This window comes from Cyrtonyx montezumae, unplaced genomic scaffold (genome assembly GCF_038088225.1).
Source record: "Cyrtonyx montezumae isolate F1298 unplaced genomic scaffold, pur_monq_1.0 scaffold_3, whole genome shotgun sequence".
NCBI classification, from domain to species: domain Eukaryota; kingdom Metazoa; phylum Chordata; class Aves; order Galliformes; family Odontophoridae; genus Cyrtonyx; species Cyrtonyx montezumae.
Window position 1 is genome coordinate 137,423,907 of NW_027072034.1, and position 20,297 is coordinate 137,444,203.

General features: G+C 40.4%; 1 protein-coding gene across 1 annotated transcript in view; it reads right to left on the reverse strand.

Annotated features, from left to right (window-relative positions):
* Positions 1–204: 204 nt before the first annotated feature.
* LOC136051467 (ankyrin repeat domain-containing protein 26-like) overlaps positions 205–20,297 on the reverse strand; it is a 39,881-nt gene continuing 19,788 nt past the window's right edge. Inside the window, 17 exon segments of the mRNA XM_065740907.1 lie at positions 205–396; positions 1,875–1,920; positions 4,502–4,748; positions 5,156–5,391; positions 6,026–6,307; positions 7,021–7,162; positions 7,581–7,693; positions 10,259–10,352; positions 10,546–10,721; positions 11,539–11,691; positions 13,403–14,359; positions 14,959–15,105; positions 15,632–15,815; positions 16,443–16,553; positions 17,292–17,527; positions 18,308–18,515; positions 18,517–19,253. Coding sequence (XP_065596979.1) covers positions 248–396; positions 1,875–1,920; positions 4,502–4,748; positions 5,156–5,391; positions 6,026–6,307; positions 7,021–7,162; positions 7,581–7,693; positions 10,259–10,352; positions 10,546–10,721; positions 11,539–11,691; positions 13,403–14,359; positions 14,959–15,105; positions 15,632–15,815; positions 16,443–16,553; positions 17,292–17,527; positions 18,308–18,515; positions 18,517–19,253 — 4,218 coding nt within the window. The 3' untranslated portion in view covers positions 205–247.

Here is a 20,297-nt window from a genome sequence, read left to right on the forward strand (position 1 = left end):
CAAGAACCAACATTACTCAATCTGATAGTAAGAAAAAATAGATATGGTTCTTTTCCTGAGTGCAAAACATATCAGCTGTACCTCAGTAACCAACAGGGAAGTGCAGAGTGCTATTTTTTTTAGTACATTTAGAACTTATACTCAAAACGCAATAAAGATGTTTCCATATCTAAGCTACAGGATGGGAAATTACAGACACGCCATGTAAACAAAATAATTCCCAGTACTTTTCCCTTTGCATTTTTATTTAGATCAGGTAATTTTTGGTTAAGACATCACGGTACTCCTGTATTGCTCTGCAATGGGGATCCTGGTCAACACTGAGATTTTTTGAAGATCCATTAATAGAGACCATTGGAGAACCTTGAGGAGATCTAGTTCCAAGATCAGCAGTGGCTGGAGAGAAAAGAAGCAAGATTCATGATGTTACTTTTACAGTAGACTGAGTGAAATAAGTCACTGTAAAAACATTACTGGTAGCTGAACAGGCTACGCTCTGGAGACAGATTTAACAACTTCCAAGAGAAACAAAAAGCAAAAGGGACAGGCACAAAGGAAGAAACATTTTTTCACATTCAGTAATCAATCAACACAACTTTTAAAACTACAGAAAGAAATTCCAGAGGTCTTAGAATCATAGAATGGTTTGGGCTGGAAGGGACCTTTCAAGATCACCTAGTACCAACCCCCCTGCTATAGGCAGGGACACCTCCCTCTAGACCAGGCTGCTCAAACCCCATCCCAGCCTGGCCTTGAACGCCTGCAGGGTGGGAGCACGCACAACCTCTCCAAGCAACCTGTGCCAGCGTTTCAGCACCCTGACTTTAGGAGTAGAGAATTTCTTCCTAAAACCTAGTTTAAATCTACCCTCTTCCAGTTTAAAGCCATTTCTCCTCATCCTGCTGTTTCATGCCCTTATAAAAAGCCCCTGCCCAGCTTTCCTGGCCCCGTCAGCTACTGGAATGTTGCTATAAGGTCCCGCTGGAGCCTTCTCTTCTTCAGACTTAAGAGCTCTAGCTCTCTCAGCCTGATCCCACAGGGGAGGTGCTCCAGCACTAATTATTTTTGTGGCCCTCCTCTTGTGCTGGGGGATCCAGAACTGGATGCAGCTCTCCAAGTAGGGTCTCATGAGAGCAGAGTAGAAGGGCAGAATCGCCTCCCTTGACTTGCTGGTCACAATTCTCTTGACGCAGCCCAGGATGCGGTTATCCTTCTGTGCTGCAAGCACACGCTGCTGGCTCACGTTGAGTCTTTAATCAACAAACACTCCCAGATCTTTCTCCTCGGGGCTGACCTCAAGCCATTCTTTGCCCAGCCTGCATCTGTGCTTGGGATTGCCTGCACTCAGCCTTGGTGAACTTCACGGGTTTGGCAAAGGCCCACCTCTCGAGCCTGTCCAGGTCCCTCTGCATGACATCCCTTCCCTCTAGCACCTCAACTGCACCACCCAGCTTGGTGTCATCTGCAAACTTGCTGAGAGGGCACTCGATCCCACTGTCCGTGTCACTTAAAAAGATGTTAAAACAGCACCAGTGCCAGCAGAGATCCCTGAGGAACACCACTTGTCACTGGTCCCCACTTGGGACACTGAGTCTCTGACTGCAACTCTCCTCTTCAGAGAATCCACAAACAACACTGAGTGCAATGAATGTATGCAGAAAGAGAAGTGATGACTGAAGTCCATAAAAATCTTACTTCAGGGTGTTTTATATGTTTGATGTTTGTGCCTGAGGATGAAAGGTGACTTCAGCTTAAGCCAAGTGTGTCTGTGTGGGGGAGGTGGTTTGGTCTCTGTGTTTTTTCTCTTTTTTACACAAAAGTTACAAACAGTCATAATCTTCCTTAAAAACACTGATAGCAGAGTACTACATTACCTCGTTCAAGTTCTTTAGTGATTTTTTCATCCAGTTCTTTCCGTATCTAGAATTATACATAACACATAATTGAATTTTCAAGTTACATTTTTGCATCATAAAACTTACAAAACAATTTTAAAACCCACACATAAATGGCCTATTAGAAACCAAAAATATCGTCCCAAATGGGGACATCTTGGTTTGGAGTTTGAGTTTTCACAAAGACAGTCTCTTGGTGAGTGAGGCTGTAGCTTTCTCACTGCTGAGCAATGTTAACTTTGGCACAAAACAATACAGAATTCACCAGCTGGACCATAACAGGGCATAAAAATACAGGAAGAAAGCACAGTGGATTTATGAAAATGTAGATATGGTTAATATCTATCTTCAAACACATATAAAACACATTACTCCTTTGTTAACTTTCTTGTTAGCTTCCTTACAAAGCAAGTACTGCAGATTTTATTATGTAACAGAAACCAGCTTGGATCACTAGAAAAGAGCATTTACCCCTTGTCCCCCCAGAGCTGGTTATTTATTGTGATTTATTCTGAATGAAAAGTCTTCATAAGGAGAAATCAGACCTTTTCAAGGGCCACAGTCCAAACACTCTATGCTATTATTAGCATTTGATGGTATTTGTGACTCTTGCATTATTTTCCACCAGGTCTGTAACACACAGAAGTGATCGTCAGCATACAGCTTCCTGGCTTATGTCCTCTGCAAATACACGACGTGCTTGGAGCACGTGGCCTACGCAGAGGGGCTGAGAGCACCAGGCCTGGTCAGCCTGGGGAAGAGAAGGCTCAGGGGGTTTCACCCATGGGTGCAACCATCTGCCTGTGGGATGGAGTGTAAAGAATAACAAAGCTGGGCTCTTTTTGGTGCCCAGAGAAAGAACAAGAGGAATAGGCAGAAGTCAAAAGAGAGGAAATTCTTAAGACTGCTACAAAAGCAGAGTGCAGATGGAATAAAATCAGAAGGGGAACAGAAACAGAGATGGAATGGGAAGAAGGTGTTCCCTCTTACGCTACCAGTAGGAAAACTGGTAGCATGAATCCATGCACTCACACTGGTTGCAGCTAGTAGAGTTCACCTTTGTTTCCTGTGCTCCTTTCTTCCTTTTGTTTGTAATCAGCACAGTTTGTTTTTTCTAATAGCTGCATGGACAGAGGAATCAATACCAGCAATTTGGAGGATGGCAGTGTAAAATATTTTCAACCTCTTGTCCTTGAAGCTATTTCAAAGCTTTTGCACAAATCAAAGTCAAAATCTAAACAAGCTTCCTTCTCAAAGGAGATGCATACACTCTTCTTCAGATAACCTCCCTTACTTTGAAAAACTCCAAATGCGCACAGAGAGCTTTAAATAAAAACCCACGTGCAAGACGACTACATAAGGGACGATGCAATTTAAGCTCCTTAACTCCCTGTCATTATGAGCTTTACTGTCAGGAGTACTTGTGATCTCCTTCGGCCAAGAAGGCAGCACTTAGCTTGAATTTAATGGCAATACAGAGGTGTTGTTTGCTGCTGGTTTTTTTTGTTTTGTTTTTCAATGGAAGGAAACGATTACTGGAAAAATCTGAGGTATTAACTGAAGCTAACACTGAAGGAAAGAAAAGGCTGAGTGTCGTATAAACTCCTGTCTTTCTAAGTAGTCTGGTGAACAGGCCAAGTACTAAGTAGCACAACTGGTAGAGTACTTCAGAGTTACTGCTGTGTTGCAATCATATATAAATTGCTGCAAAATACTAGAAAGCTGTGAAGACTTCCTGAAGAGTAGGCCACTCTTTCTTCAGGTAACAGTACATAGCAGATGCATGGGAACTGTCGAATCAGGGCCTGAACCACTGATTGATCACCTGAGGAGGGCACTGAGTCAGCCACAGGACCACAGGGGAAAGCAATGTACCTGTGGGACCAGAAGGGGTGGAGTCTGGCTCCACCTCTCCCAGACCCCATTTAAGGGCTGACCACCACTGGGGAAGGATCTCTTGCTGGAGATCCCTCCCATGTGGAGTCCTGGGCGTGTCTTGACCATCAGCTTTTCTTTATTTACTGCTTGTCTGTATGCTATCCAGATAAATCACACAAAATATACCATCCACCTCTGTTATTTTCTGTGGATACTATTCTTTTGGGTTATCCACCCTACGGCAGGAAGCACAAAAAGCAGTGTTGCCTAGGCACAGCATGCATCCCACAGTAGTGTAGGAAGAAGCAAAGCAATCATACTTATACCGTCCTAGTTTTGAAGCATGTCTTCGTTAGTATTAACGTACAAAAAGAAAGTATCAAGATGCAGATCAGCAAGGAAAGAAGAAGTGGCTTGACCAGGGATGTCTGATAGGCATCGCTAAGATATCAAGTTGCCCATTTTAAGTATGTCAGACACTTATCTTCATACTATACATCAGTTTAGTAAATAGCTGAGAACTTCCGATGCCACAGCACTGCTTATTAAATTTTCTCTTGTTAAAAGAAAAAACATGAAAACCTTATATGTATATAGTTCTGTATGTGTATAGTTATATAGTTCATTAGTTAGATGCCAGTATTTCTGGTGTCTGAGCACTCCTGGAATTTTTTACAATCTTGATGCCCAAAACTCTTCACCACTTAAGAGTATTTCACAATGCTTACCTTAGCCATGTAGGCTTCAACCTTTCTTTGCGGTGATAACACATTCCCAGCTGTGCCTAGGAAGCTTCCTCCTAGGCCAAGACTTCTGTTCAGGGCCAAATGGTTGTCAAGATGTCCCAGTTCAGCCGAATACAGAACTGGGCTTGTGGGCAGACCTCCACCGACAAAGCTGCTTGCAATTAAAGATTTGCTTCTCTGGCGCGCCTGAAGGAGCTTAGTGTTGGCATCTGATAGTTTCTCATTAGCCCTGAAACATTCAAAAACACATAAAGAATCATCTTTGGTAATGTTTTTGCAATGTCACTTTTTCCAGGTCCTTGACTGTTATCCATCTTCAGAAAACAGAAAGCATTCAGAGTCCAAAATGAGAGGGGCCAAAAGGCAGCCTGTTAAAATGCTATCAACTTCAAACACACTCTAGTGATGCCACAGCTAGTGGTGTTACTGCTAGAACACTGAAGTGACATCACAGTAGTTCCAAAAATAAAGGGGAAGGTTTCAGAGGGCTCATTCATAAAGATGTCATCTTAGGTTTATGTCTGTAATACTGACAAGACGTAGAAGAGGGATTTTACGAGGAAACTGAACAAGGTTTTTCATGCAAGCTACTACTAATTCACATTTCATTACCACTACAAAAAGGCACGGACTTACCTATCCAGCTTATTTGCTAGGCATTTTCTAGCTTTCATTTCTTCCAGGTACCTTTCTTTGTATCTTTCTGCTTCTGCCTTTGTGGATTCTTGTTGAAAAACATTGTCTTGTTGAGTGTTCTTTATTCTGTCCAACTCATATTCGAGACTTTCAATTCTGTGCTTTAGTTGGTTTGTCAGTGAGGCATGATGACTGGCTCTAATTTGTTCTAAATGGTCCTGGGAGGCTGCCTGGGCCTGAAGCAGACAACACAATTTCAAGCACTGCAGAGAAAAAGTGAACTATCTTTCCCCCCCAGGGCACAGTTTTGCACAGCTGAGGCAACTGTACCTACTCACTACCATCAGGAATCAAGGCAGAAGCCCAGAACCAACACATTACATAACTGTTTTCATCTAAACAGAGATCTGCTCTTAGCAATATTACTTAGCCTTCTTTTAGAAGCTGCTCTGATATCTCTGTAGGACAGGGCACACAAAAAGGATTCTACAAAGAAATGATGAGAATTGCCCTCCCCACTCTTCCTGCCCCATGGCAACTTCAGTGACTCATTCCCTGAGCATTTTACAGTGACCTGTATCTATGGCCAAACCATCTCTAGGTTGCAATATTCCCGTGCTGATGAGCAGCAATATCAAGATCACCAGTCTGCAATACCCTTTAAGAACTGCAAAACAGAAGTCTGTCACAGGAATGCTATTATGTTGGAAACCTACAGGCACACTGCACACACAAAAGCACGTTCACCCAACAATTTTTCATTCTCCTGTACAGGAAAGACACACGTACAGCACTAAGCATCAAATAAAAATATGAAAAATATATATATGCATAATAAAAATGGCAGACAGACTCAAGAAATTCATTTACCTGCAAAAAAACATTGACTTCTTGTAGTTTTTGTCTGACTTCTTGTGCGGCTCGTTCATCTATCTCTTTCTTATACTGTTCTATTTGGATGTGATTCACCGTATTAGCCTCCAAATGATGTCTGAGTTTTGCCACTTCTTCCTTAAGCTGGCGTTTGTTCTTCTCCAGTTTTTCATGGCTCTCATGCAGAGTATACAGCTCTTCTTTCAAATCCTGGTTTTGTGCTTCCAGATGGATGCATTTTTTAGACTCTAACTCCAGCTTCTGAGAAAGTTCAGTAACCTACAGACAGTAATAAAATGAACTCAGAGGGGTGTAAAATTATTCTTTAAAAATTCATAAAGGGGAATACCATCAGGACTGGAACTGTCATCTGCTGACTCAGTATCAAAGCCAAAGGAAAGTCAAGCTCATCTTTTAAAGGAAGAACAGCTTTTAAACTGTTGCCAATAGGATTCCTCGAGTTCCAGCCTTCCTCAGCTCTTCTGCAGCAAGTATTCCAAATTCTGCACCAAATTCCAAATACAAATACCAAACTAGCAGAATTTAATTTGTGGGAATAGACTGAAAGGTGCTAGGGCTGCTCTTCTGCTCAATGGAAATCAAACTCAACCCAGATATCAGAAAGAATGTCCATTGTGCTTCAGGGAAGCGCTTCAGTACTGAGCTAAGTGGGCACGGGAAACAAGTGCTCCTCCTGCCATTGCTCTTGAAAGCTTTGTAAACAGAGCTTCAGAAAGCAGCTTCCACAGCAGTGGTAAAGGAGGTTATTTTCTCTCTAGGTCAAATCCGCTGTCTGGTTGCTAGAATACGTTAGGAAATATGAGAAGTTCCAGAAGTTTCCAAGGTCAACTGTGAAGCCAATTTCCCCTCCTCCCCCAGAAATATAACTTTTCTGTACCTCCTGAAAAGCATATTACAAGTTTCCAGAAATTAACACAACTCAAACAAGCAAACAAACAAAAAAACAAAACAAAGAAACAACCAGAACTTGCCTTTGTTCTTAATCTGTCAACTTCGTTCACCATTTCAGAATACCTTTGCTTCATTTGTTCTTGGAAATTATGTCGGGACTCTCTTTCTCTGGATTCATACATCCTTAGTTTCTTCACAGCTCTGTTCAGAAGCTTCTTGCACCTGCACAACAAATCAGTCAAGAAAATATTGAAGTAAAGGAACTACAAATCTATTTGTCACACTTGCACACGGACAGCATAGAGATGGCTTGCTTCATCATTAACATGCTATACAGGGCAGCGGTCACTGCAATAATCCAGCACTCCATTGCAACAGGCCACTTGGAAGGCCCAAATTTCACCTCAGTAGAGGAACAAAAGACCTCCCTCCCAGGAGAAGTGCAGGGCAGCCTGCATTTGCTGTTCCTTGGGCAGCTCCAGAAAACAACAGGCTCACGCACCAGAACTGCCTTGCAAGAACTGATGTGAGGTCTGAGTTTGATCAGAAAGAGTTAAGCACACCTTCTTTTACATTTGAGTTCCACAAAGCCTGACTTCTAATCTACACACGCTCTCTTTCAAATACTAATGGACCATACCTGTGACGTTCTTTCTGCAGTTCAATGTTTCTTCTCATTTCCTGGTCAAGACGCGCTTCAACTGGTTGTTTTGACTCTACCAGCTTCTCCACTTTCTTTCTTTCACTCTCACACTTAAAAAAAATAAAAAATAAAATACATGACACACTCAGAGAATCACAGAACTGTAAGGGTCAGAAGGGACCTCCAGAGATCATGGAGTCCAACCCCCTGCCAAAGCAGCTCCCTAGCCCAGGTTGCACAGGTAGGCGTCCAGGTGGGTCTGGAACATCTCCAGAGAAGGAGACTCCACCACCTCTCTGTGCAGCTGTGCCAGCGCACATTTGTGCAGAACTTCCTATGCTTCAGTTTGTGGCCATTTCCTCTCATCCATCCTATCACCACACACTGCAGAGAAGAGTTCAGCCATGTCCCTTTCCCTCTCGCTCCTTAGATACTTATAGACAGGGATGAGATCCCCTCCGACTCTTTTCAAGGCTGAACAAACCCAGGTCTCTCAGCCTCTCCTCATAAGGGAGGTGTTCCGTGCACTTTATCATCTTTGTAGCCCTCCACTGGACCCTTTTGAGGTGATCCCTGTCTTTTTGTACCAAGGAGCCCAGAACCGGACACAGTACTGCAGGTGAGGCCTCACCAGGGCAGAGTAGAGTGGGAGGATCACCTCCCTTGACCTGCTGGCCACACTCTTTAATGCACCCCAAGATCTCATTGGCCTTCATCGCCACCAGAGCATACTGCTGGCTCATGGGGAGCCTCAGCACAGGCCAGTACATGTTGCAAGTGCAGACAGCACATATCTGTCCCTCTGCCAAGTTCAGCACAACACTGGGGCACATGATTCTTGTGAACATTTAATCAGTTCAGATGCCACACAAACAGGCTGATACCTGTGGATACTAACAGATGCCCCCACTGAAGCAAATGCCCTCCTCTTAATGGGTTTCATCCCAGAAAGCTGGAAAAAGATGTAGAAGAACAGCTTCTGCAGTCCCTCTGCTAATAGGTCAGCTCACATAGGTAGCCACAGCCCAGGAGAACACCTAGCAGTCTAGAGCATTCATGGATTTTCCAACGACCAGCAGGCTCTTGTGGAAGAGTCAGCTCTTCTGAAATTCATCAGTGTCTCCTCTGTCACGACCTCCACATCTTGTGTGTGGCTGTTTACTAATTCTGGTTTTGTTCCTCGTGGTGTTTTCTCAGACAAACCAGAGGAGAGGTGGCAACTAGTTTAGTACTTTGCACTCGCACCTTATTTATTCTGCAAGGGTTTTAAGCTCCTGCTGTTCTGAAAACTTGCAGCAGTTCCTCCAAAAGCTGCACTGAAAATAAGGAGTTTTAACCCTGCCCAGAAATCAAGGGGTCAGACAACAACCAGAAGGAAACCAAATAAAGAACTGAGGAACTGCAGCCTTGCTCCGTGTGCTCTACTGGTATCAAACCACACCATCTTCCTGACAGGACAACTCTAGCATTTACAGAGATGTACCCTGTTGGCTTCTATTCAATTCCTTCACGATTCCCAAATCACAAAAGTACCCAGGGCCTGAGTGGCAGGGATACAAAAAGCTGAGTATGTGAGAATTCAAGAAAATAGCAGCATAAGTCTGGGAATTGGCTAGGTGTTAGAGATCATCTGTTTTTTGAAAAAATTGTTTAAAAAAACATATAAAATTGTTAGCAATTATCACCTCTGCCATTTGGCTTCTGGAAGAAAACTATGAAGAATACAAAGAAACTTCAAATACAGAATCATAGTATTGCTCAGGTTGGAAAAGACCTTCAAGATCATCAAATCCAACCACAACCTAACCATACTACTCTAACTCTTAACAATGAACACGCAAAAGAGCTTCTCTCATCCACCATACATTTGAAAACAATGCTGTCTTAACCAAGGGGGAAAGAGCAGGCACACGTGTCTTCTTGAGTCAGTAGCACAAAGTTCAACTTCCACACATAGTTATTTTCAGAACCACTTCCACATTAATTGACAACCACAGGTATAACAAGGCCTACAGTTCACTGCTTAGAATACATAAATAATTTGCTTTATATAAACCACAGGTGACATCACCTTATTTATGCTAATATCAATCACCTTATTTATGCTGCTGCCACTGAACAGGGGGAAATTCCAAATCTTTCACCAAGTTCAGAAAATAATTCCACAGGGATTTCTCTCTACTGCTTTGTGAAAACAAATACACATCAAGCAGCCAATGGAAAAGCAATTCCACACAGCAAAATCCTTGTCCCAGCTTGATGATGTCAGTCAGGCCTCGAGCATGAAGCTCTTGGAACCAACACACATGTGAAATTTCCCTAAAGAAACCTGCAGAATTCCTTTCAAGATGCACATTCCAATACGTGTCTGTCATGTAATGTCATGAATGGTATAAAGAATAAAATATTTAAACCAGCAAATTAATGTCAAAACCTCAGCGTTCAGTAGACTTGATATATTATTACAGGAAAACTCTTAAAACCAGAAAGCTGGGGAATGGACCAGCAGGATTTTCAGAGTACCCTACAGTCAGCAGAGCTCAGGTGACTCACCTCCTCTGCACTGTCCAGGAAAATCATATAACTTTCCCATGAAAAATATCCAGCTAGGCTCAGAGGCTCCCCACCACCCCCTAAAAAAAAAAAAAAAAAAAGCAACTTTATGACTGGCTTACTGAGGCTGAGGCGTGCAGATCCTTCTGAAGAGCTTCAATTCTATTGGTTTGTTGTTTGCTTGTGGCTTCCAGTCTGGCATTTTCAATTTCAAGTCTTAAAGAGAAATAGAGATCATATTAGAGAGATCCATAATAGCACAAATTGTGAAAGAACAATGTGAAAGAATGCAATCTAAAGCAAGAGCTTCCTTCAAAAGCACGTATTACCATGGCAATGCAACAAGGCAATCCTGATGTTTTCAGACTCCCAGAAAGCAAAACCTTGCTTCGCTAGGTTATTTTCTTACCTCTGCACATGTTCTTCCAGTTGCTTTATAGTAATATTAGTTCCAGAATTTGCTAACAGAAGGTCTTGCAGTTTCTGGGAAGAAGCTGATATTTCTCTTTCCTGATAGTCTAAGACAGCCTTCAAGTCATGAACACAATGCTCAGATTGAATACGCTGTTCTTCGGACTCCTGTAACTGTAAAGTAACACTGAGAATCTGCAGCAGCCAGGTTAGTTGCTCTACAGAGAACTCAGAGGGTGCTGCAGAATTTGAATATTGCACATACCTACATACACCCCCTACCCAAAGTACTGTAATCATTTACAAGTCAGTCAAACTTTCATTTCTCTTAGCAAACAATCAACAACAGATGGTTGTAGAGATATTTCATCATCTGTTACACTGGCCTCTACCATCCATCCAAAGGATCTTCTGTGACACCGTTATGAGCACTGACACTGTCAATCCTGTCTTCTCAGTGACATGTGACACTCTGTAGCTACTTGCCTGCTATTCTGTAGAAAATATTAATTTCTAAGGACCTGCTTACAGTGTTTACAACCAAGCTTATAAGATACAGAGCAATAATTGGTAAATTTAGAGCAGCTGTGTGAGATGTTGCTTGAAATAGTGGGAACATCCCACCCACAAACAAATTGTTAAGTTGTGTTTGACACCAGGAGGGGGGAGCAAGTAGGGAGAAGAAAGAACGCTGCTGCAATACCCTGCAGCCTGAAGAAGAGCTTCAGCTTTGGGGCTGAAGAATGTCCCCTACTTGCAAAAGAAAATAGTTGGGGTTTTTTTCATGATTCCAGCAACTCTTTTCTTGCACTACAAAGGAAGGAGGCCAGCTGGCAAAGATTTCAATGGCTTCATGAATTATGACAGGGTATCACTGCTAACCTCTTAACCTCTCTGCTACTCACATTCAGAACATAATTTTTCTCTTCTACACCAGAAACAGGGAAAATCACCCTCAGATTTATAGGTATGAGTTACAGTTTATCTGTACCTTGTTTTTCACCCTGTCCAATTCCTTTTGCAAGCGCAAATTGTCTTCCTCAAGATCACTGCGGTACCGTGTAGTAACTTCAAGTGATGCTTCTGACATAGACTGCTTCTTAAGAGCTTCAGCAAGCTCCTGCTGCAGCTGTCTGACCGTACACTGAAGAAACAGAAGAACAGGAGGAAATGCATGACATATCACTTCACTTCTTTAAACTGTTTAGATTATATAATTCAGTCTTCAGAGTGAATTGAAAGGTAAGAAATTTTGTCTCCACCAGCAGGCACTTGCACACAGTAACCTTTATCACACAAGCACACTGCCATCATGCATTTTTTTCCCCTAAGAAAACACAAAGAACTCTGCTGCAATGTTTGACTGCAGATGTAACTCCAATGATCAAAGGTGTGACCTTATATTAGACCATTCATTGTGCTTTTCTTTCACTATGCAGGCATAATTAAATCCACATGTGTTCCTGAATCTCCTGTGAAGCTTTAAGAAGATGCTGAATCACATCCTCTTAGAGCCTTCTTACTGAGTTCACTGTGGATTAATATGTTCTATATCTAGGAACTTCAAAAGGAGGGAGGATGAATATAAAGCAATTCACAAGTTAAGACAACTGACAACTCTCTAAGAGTTATTTCCCTATGTTGCCTTTAAAAATAAACAAAAATAAGGTGTCTATCTGACACATTCAAGTATTTACTTCAAATATTTATGAAGAAGGAAGAGTAATTTCAGCTCACTACTCAAATTGTTGGGGGACACAAACTTTATTATCAAGGTATCTAAAAACTGAATGTGATCATTTCCTATTCTCTAGAAAGGAAAGAAAGATTAACCAAAATGGTTAAGCCAACTTCTTAATCATTACCCTACCTGGAATCGAGAATACTTTACTTCTAAGAACATTCATAATGTATTCTCCCATTACCTACAGCTGTATAACTGCTCACAATCACAGAATTGCAGGCATTGGAAGGGACTTCAAGAGATCATCTGAGTCCAACCCCTTTGCTGAAGAAGGTACAAGGAAATCCTTGCTCCTACCATCCCTGTTATGTTCCAGTCTTTCTCATTTTCTGTAATCTACATGCAGATATGGGAGCAATACTTGTTTCTTGCACATTCAAGACACCAAGAATGCTAGTAATCTGCATGGCAGCACATTTCATATTCATGCACTCTATCAATTTTCGGGAGGAGATTTACTTATTTCCTAATTAGTCTTTCTTCTGTCTGGCTAAACAGATTTTTGCAGAATCATAAAGAATGAACACATTTACATAAGTCTGCACATCAGAAAATACGTAAGACTTCGATCAGTGTTTGAAATCAACTTCTTGGAGGATTGGCACATGCCTTAGAACTCCTAAAACACACACATAAATTAATAACTGCATAACACTAACACTTCAATTTTCTATCATCTTAAGAAGAAGTGTTTTTTTCTTCTCTTTCTTCTGCATGAACACACTATAAATCCATCCCTCATCACTTCACTTATCTGCATGTTCACCTCCCAACCCTTGAATATTGGATGGTTCTTCTAATACTATTTTTTTTTTTGTGTTGACAGTGCAATATGTGTAGAAAAGCAGCACTCTACAGGGGACTAAGGAAAAAAGATGAAAAAATTCTGAAGGATCATCTTCTTGACCAAGCCCTGCATTTCTCTAATTTCTGCTCAGATCTGAGCAGTGACCATTTACCAAAGTCTTCCTTAACTCCAAGAGAAAAACAATGAACCAGAACAAAACTACAAAATTCAGTCCTATGCATATAACATACCTGATGCGTTTTAGAAATACAAAATCATTTTATGAACTGAAGCATTTTACTTTATTCTAGTTGTATAGCTTACCTCTCTTTCTACTTTGTCAGTCTCGTGTTTAAAGACTTGTTCCCTTAAATCAGTACACTTGGTATTTAATTCCTTGTTTCTCTCTTCCATGAGGTAAACTTGCTTTTCAGTATCAGCCCTGAGTTTGTTGAAAATATCATTAAATCTGTCCTGGACATCGTTCACAGCCTTTTCTTTCATAATCCCCTTGTTCTGCAAATCTTCCAGCTGCTGATGGAGTAAAATATTTTCACTTTGGAACTGAGCCAATCGCTCCTGCATAGATTCCTGCTTTATCATAAATTTGCTGACTTGATCTTTCTCAAGTTGCCAAGCATGATCACTTTCCTTTGCCTGACACTGGGCTTGATTTAATTCTTTTTGTGTCAATTCTAGAAGCAGTGTTTTTTCTTGAAGTGTCTGTTTCAAATGGTGAAGCTCATTTTCTAGGCTACTAGCTTTGCTTTCCATTTTACTCAGCTGCTGAGTCAAGCCCTTGTTGGCTTCTCGCATATCACAGAGCTCATGATGGAGCTTGTCTTGTAAACGAAGCCACTCTTCACGTTCTCTCTGAAATGTTCGTTCAACATCACTTTTCAATGACTGATGACGTTCAAGATCCTGGAGAGCAGCGTTCAAGCGAGAACGGAATGATTCAATCTCTATTTCCAGTCTGTCTTTGATTTCTTTTGTCTGTGCAAGCTTGGAAGTTAGCACTGCAGATTCTGTTCTGAGGAAATTCAGCTGACCGCTGTACTGAAGTACTGTCTGTGTTAAGGCTTCCTCATTCAGTTTAAGTTCCTTCTTAAGATCTTCATTTTTTTCTTTCAAAGTCTCATTGTCCTCTAAATATTTTCCTTCATCCTCCTGGTGCCTTAGTTTTACTTGATCAAACTCTAGTCTTAGCATAGCAATCTCTTCCTGCAGTAACTGATTTTTGTACAACAGATCCTTTTCTCTTTCACTAGTGTCAGATTCCTGAGTGATAAAGGACATGAATAAATAGTCACTTGGGAAATTGTGGTTTAACCTGGCAGGCAGCCAGGCACCACACAGTCATTTGCTCACTCCTCACCACTAAGTGGGATGAGGGAGAGATCTGGAAACAAAATTGAACTCACGGGTTGAGATAAAAATAATTGATACAGGCAAATGATGAAAAAAAATGGAAACAAAAAAGTGGTGGTAGTATAATAATCATTTCAAAACCCAAGCAATGGGATCACAAACAGCCTCAACCAAGTTCTTTCCTAGTTAATCCCAAAATATCTGGGTGTTTCACAACTAAAAACCTTAAAAATGATGGTAACAACTACACAATGAAGAACAGCAGATAGCTTAAGAAACTGGGTAAACAGCATCTTATTTTCCAGTGGCTTCCAACTTCCACATGCAATTCAGGTATATATGGGATTGATGCTGCTATCCAGAGTTTTTTAAAGAAAGCAGTAACAAAACCAGGTCATAGTGATAAACTGTAGATAATCCACCAACAGGCACAAAGAGTTATTTTTCTTATGACTTTAGAATGAGCGCAGTGAAATATAATCACATGCATTAGAAATGGAACTGCTTACCTCTGAATTTTTTTCCATAGTCTTCCTTGACTGTACTTCCAGATCCTTCTGCCTCTGCAGGTGGCTGTTCAAAATTCCTTCTTGTAGGGCTCTAGCACTCTTTTCCTGAGTGAGCTGCATCTGTATTTCATCACGCTCTTCTTCAGTCTACAGCAATATAATGAAACTTGTGAATCCTGAGCAAAATCACAATTAGCAATACCTTCCTGTTTCATTCTTTGCATTCTTACGTTCTATTAATTCTAATAAGAGCTGTTTATCATAAAATCATAGAACGGCCTGAACATCAATCTTCCATGTTTGCAAATAAACATGTTTAAGCACTGCATGTTAACTGGTTAAGCACTGGAATAGGCTCCTCCGGGAGGTGGTTGAGTCACCATCCCGGAATGTGTTTAAAACCCATCTGGATGTGGTGCTCAGGGACATGATTTAGCAGTGGGTTGTTAGAGTTAGGGTAGGCTAACTATTTATTGCTCCTGCCAGAACAGTGTGGCCACTGAAGACCCCTAATGACCATTTTCATGTGCTCTTACTATGTTTGTAATATGTCCTCAAAATGTACCAAGATAATTACCTAATGCCTGTTGCACAAACAAGGTACATTTTCAGTGGACATCCCAGAATACAGTATCAATTAAAAAGAAACAGAAAAACTGAATGTTTAATATACCTGCTTCAAGAGTTTTCTCAGCGATATTAACTCTGTTTCTAAATTCCTTGCATGCAATTCAAGTTGTTGTTTCTTCTCTGTCTCTCTATAATACTGATCTTCTATCTTCCTCAGTTGTTCTTTCATTGTTTCATTTTGCATTTCAGCTTTAAGCCTCCTTTCCTCTTCTTGTTTCAAAGAAAATCTGGGATTTGAAAGAGAATATTTGAGGAATTAAAGCACTTATACTGCATTAAAAACAATAACTGAAATTGCTCTGAAAACTTAGTTTCAGAAGAAAATTAAACTACAGTTTAAAAACAAAACTTTTTTACACGTAGTCGAAGGCAAAAAAAAAAAAAAAGAAACAACAAAAACACCTCTTTATGTGTACTGAATGGCTATGTTTTCTGCATGGTATTAGGAATTATAGAACAGTTCAGGTTGAAAGGGACCTTAAAGGGTCATTAGGCCCACGTGGGGAAAGGGAGCCTAAAGGAGACTATCTTGCACCCAGTCCAACTGTGTCCTGAAGATCTCCAATCACAGGAAATTCTATCATGTCACTGGGAAGACTGTTCCAGGAATTGACTGTTCTCCTTCAAAAACATCTTTTATACCAAGATGATACTTCTCCCAGTGCAGCCTGTACCCACTGTACCTTGTTTTCTCCACATACATGGCTCACATCCAGCTTGCCAACCACCTGTACCCCCAGGTCTTCTTTGGCACAGAACAATCCCTATGCATTCAGTTTATAAATCTTACCTTTCGTTTTCAGGCCAATTTTTGTAATTATTAAATTATTTATAATATTCCTTATATTTAGTACCTTTCTTCATCTTGAGATGTTTCACTGACAGTGCTATCATCCATTAATCCTTGAATCTTCTGCTTAGCCTTCTTCTTTGAAGACTGCCTTTTCTTCTTCTTTTTCTTCTTCCTTTTTGCATTCAGAACAGATTTACAGCATTGAACAGAAAGAAAAAAAATCACCAATTGCGTACATTATATAAAAAAAGAAACACTCTAGGAAAAAAAACAACACAACAAAAACAAGACTAAAGATGTCTGCGATAAAACACAGACTTGATTCCCAAGATCTTGGAAAACATTCAAGCTGTAACGCTTCTCTGTCCCAATCAGGGGATGCACATAGAGTACAGATTTTCCTCAAGAAGACACAGATAAAAAAATCCTGCCTAGAGTTACGCAAAAGCATCTGTGTCTTCTTCAAACATTTTAGACCTGTTTGGTAATATTATCTTTCCCTTTTTCCTGACAAAGGGGATCTGAGTTTAATGAAAACAAGTACACGAGGAACACTAGTATCTCCTAGAAAAGGGAGAAAATAAATTAAGTTTCTGCTTTTCTGTTCTGAGTGGCTATTTATTAGGAAAATAGCTTCTTCTTAATCTCCAGCTAAGATTCTGAAGACCCCATTAGTGTCCGTTTTAAGGAAGAAATTCACAAGATCTCTATCTCCTCCAGTGAAATAAAATTGAACGTCCAATGTGCACTCAGTTCTTAGAAAAATATATTTTTGAAAGCTTGAGAATCACGGGACAACTCGGCATAGCTTTCACTGAGGAAAGTGCTTCAAACACAAGACCAGAAAAACCCTGAAGCTAAAACCTCTAAATATTACAAATAAAAAATACAGATTATTTTATTAGTTTACCTTTTTAGTGGCATTTCTGTTAATTTTGATCTCTCTTCACATGAAGAATTCTCTGTGTGCATTTCTTCTTCTATCGTTTTTTCACTCTCAGTTTTTTCTTCATTCTTCCTTAGAGCAAGCTTTTCTTTCACTGGTTGACTGGTAATATCGCCTGCTGGTGTACTTAATTTATCAAGATCTTGTTTCTCCATTGTTTGCATTTTGAAATGTTTCTGCTTCCTTTCTTCCTTCTCAACCTACGAAGAGAAAGTTAAGCTTCATGTATTTTTTTGTTCCTAAAGGCGATAAAAACTGTATGTAAGACCAAAGAATCTAATGTTGACTTCTGAAATAATGAAAAATAAAACAAAAAAAAAAAAATTGCTCCACAAAATGTATGAAGTCATTGAAAATACTCTGATTTCACTCATGATTTAAAGTATCACAAAAAAACACAGCCCTTAGGAAAGAAACAATAAGTCATGACTGATGGATAAGGAATTAGATGGTCTACACACCATTAGTTGTAGAAACACAAAATAAAGAGCGGATGAATGACGGAGCACTTCCTTAATGATGAGGAAAAAGAAACCCCAAACTCACAAGCAGAAAGTTTCACAGCAATCAGGAGTTTTAGTGAAAGGCAATGAAGGCACACCATGCACAAATCACAGCAAACGAAGAGATTAGTCAAGACCCTGTTCAGAAGCTATTTTCATTCCTTGACTGAGAATCAAAATTGGTGTAATTGTATGCATTTCTTTTTACAGCAATGAGGTGATCACTACTTACACTGGAACTGACTGCCACCTATTGTTAAACTGAAAATTTTGTTTTCCCCAGAACGTAATTAGAAGGTTTTGAGAAAAGTACCACTCTGGTCTCCACTGGTCTCCTTATTTATGAGTTACATACTTCCCTTTAACAAAAAAAAAAATTGCACAAAGCATTTTCTTTTAATGATCAATAGCTAACATGAACAGGACCATTGATACGGAGAAAGACTGAGGAATAAGGAGCAGCAGTTGCACTTCTACCTCTTTTTGTAGCTGTACCTTCTCTTTCTCCAAAGCCAGGAACACCATTTGCAGCATTCCTACCTTACTCTTAAATCTTTCCACATCTTGTTTTAGTTCTTCATCCAGATTCCTTTTCAGCATGCCACTCGGTTGCTGAGCATGTGGAAACAGATTTTTTATTTCCATTCCTCCCATTTCCTTGATTTCACTAAGGCAGTCTCTGGAAATCCTTGTCAAATTTCCTCTCTCTTATCAAACCAAGTGTACTTTCATCATTTGTGGAAATCCGTCTTATTTTAGGAGGAATATTAGAAATGCCATCCAAAATATTTGTTTCTAGACAATGTCTCAGGGAATATTCAGGACTTCCCTCTACATTCCTACTAATCCCATTTTCATTCTCTTCCATTTCCTCTCCTTTTGCTAGAGGTACTTCTGTATTATCTGTGCACTTAGCACAGTCTTCTTCATCTGCACTCCAGATATTGTCCATGTTTGCATTTAAATTACTGTGATCAGGAAGGACGGCACAATTTGAAATGACAATTTCTAATTTGGGTTCTTCTAGGTCTGCGTTAAGATTCGTATCTCCAAATTCACCTTTACTTTCTAACTTATTACTTGATTCTGTCACCCAAGATGAAACACAAAAATTCTCCAGTTTTTCCTTGAAGTCATCTTCTGCCACTTCTGCCGCAAGGGACGTAGTTTTTTCAGATTCATCAATTTCACCAAACAGCTGCTTCAGCTCTGCTGTAACCTTTTTAAAATTTGCTTTCAATTCCCTTTTCTCATTTTCAACCCACATTCTTTCATATCTTCCTTCCCACGATTTTAGCTTGTCAGCACTGTGGGATTCCTTGTTTTTTGCTAGGGCTTCCTGAGGAGAAATTTCTGCTCTGTCAGTCTGCTTTACATGTGCTGTCCTTTCTACCAAGTTGGTAGTTTCTAAAATACATTTAACCTTAAATAAGCAGATAGAGACAGACAAATTACCAAGAAAAAGGAAATTACGGTCAAGCCAAGTGATGATGTTGCAGACTTATCTGATCATGCCACAAAAATAAAAACACCACCTTATTTATTTATTTATTTTAAGAAGGAAATAGAAGGATGTAGTTTAGAAACAATGGTTTTTCTTCCTTTAGATTTCTCTGAACACGAGGATTGCTTTTACCAGTTATAGAGAGAAGGCAGGCTAAAAGGACTTTATGTTTTAGTACACTACTTAAGAAAACAAAACAACAACAACAAAAAAAAAACCACGACCAAACAGAAACCAACAAAACTATCAACAACAATGTAGAACACAACTGCCTTAAATTTCCCATCCTCCATCACTTTCTACTATCTGGCACTCTACAACGCCCTGCGAGCTGTGTTAACACAGTGTGAGTGATTAACAAGCTTTTTACTACCCAGCACAAGGAGAACTGGCTACATTACAATCATTTGTGCTCCCCGGAGTCAGAATTATTAAATTCCATTCCAAGCTTCCAAGAAAAATATTTACTAGGAAAACCTGTTGGTTCCTGCCCTCAGCCCAAAAATCAAAAAGCAAAACATCTACCAAAGCTGTACCACGCCTCAAACCCACCAACTGCATCCTCTCTGCAGTCTCTTCGTAGCTCTGATTTCACACTCTATTCCTCAATGGTGCTGACTGCTCATATCATGTGTCACAGTCCCTGCAACATGCTCCTTGGTTTGTGTTCCCTTCAGAATTAGGCCTGCAGCCTTGGTGTCCCAAGAGGCCAAGACCATTGATCTTCTCACACTGGTTATACAGGCCCTTTTCTCCCTCCACATCTTAACTCTGCAAAAATCTTTCACAATGGAGAGGAGCATCTCAGTCAGCCAACGCTTGTACCAGCCATTCTGCTCCCAGGCTCCACTCTTTTTGCACGTCTACTACCTTCTTTCAGTACTTAAGTTCTGTTCTCTACCTCTTGAAATTCACATCCCTCTTCCACGGTGCCTGGGCATGTGGTAGAAAATACTTGCTCCA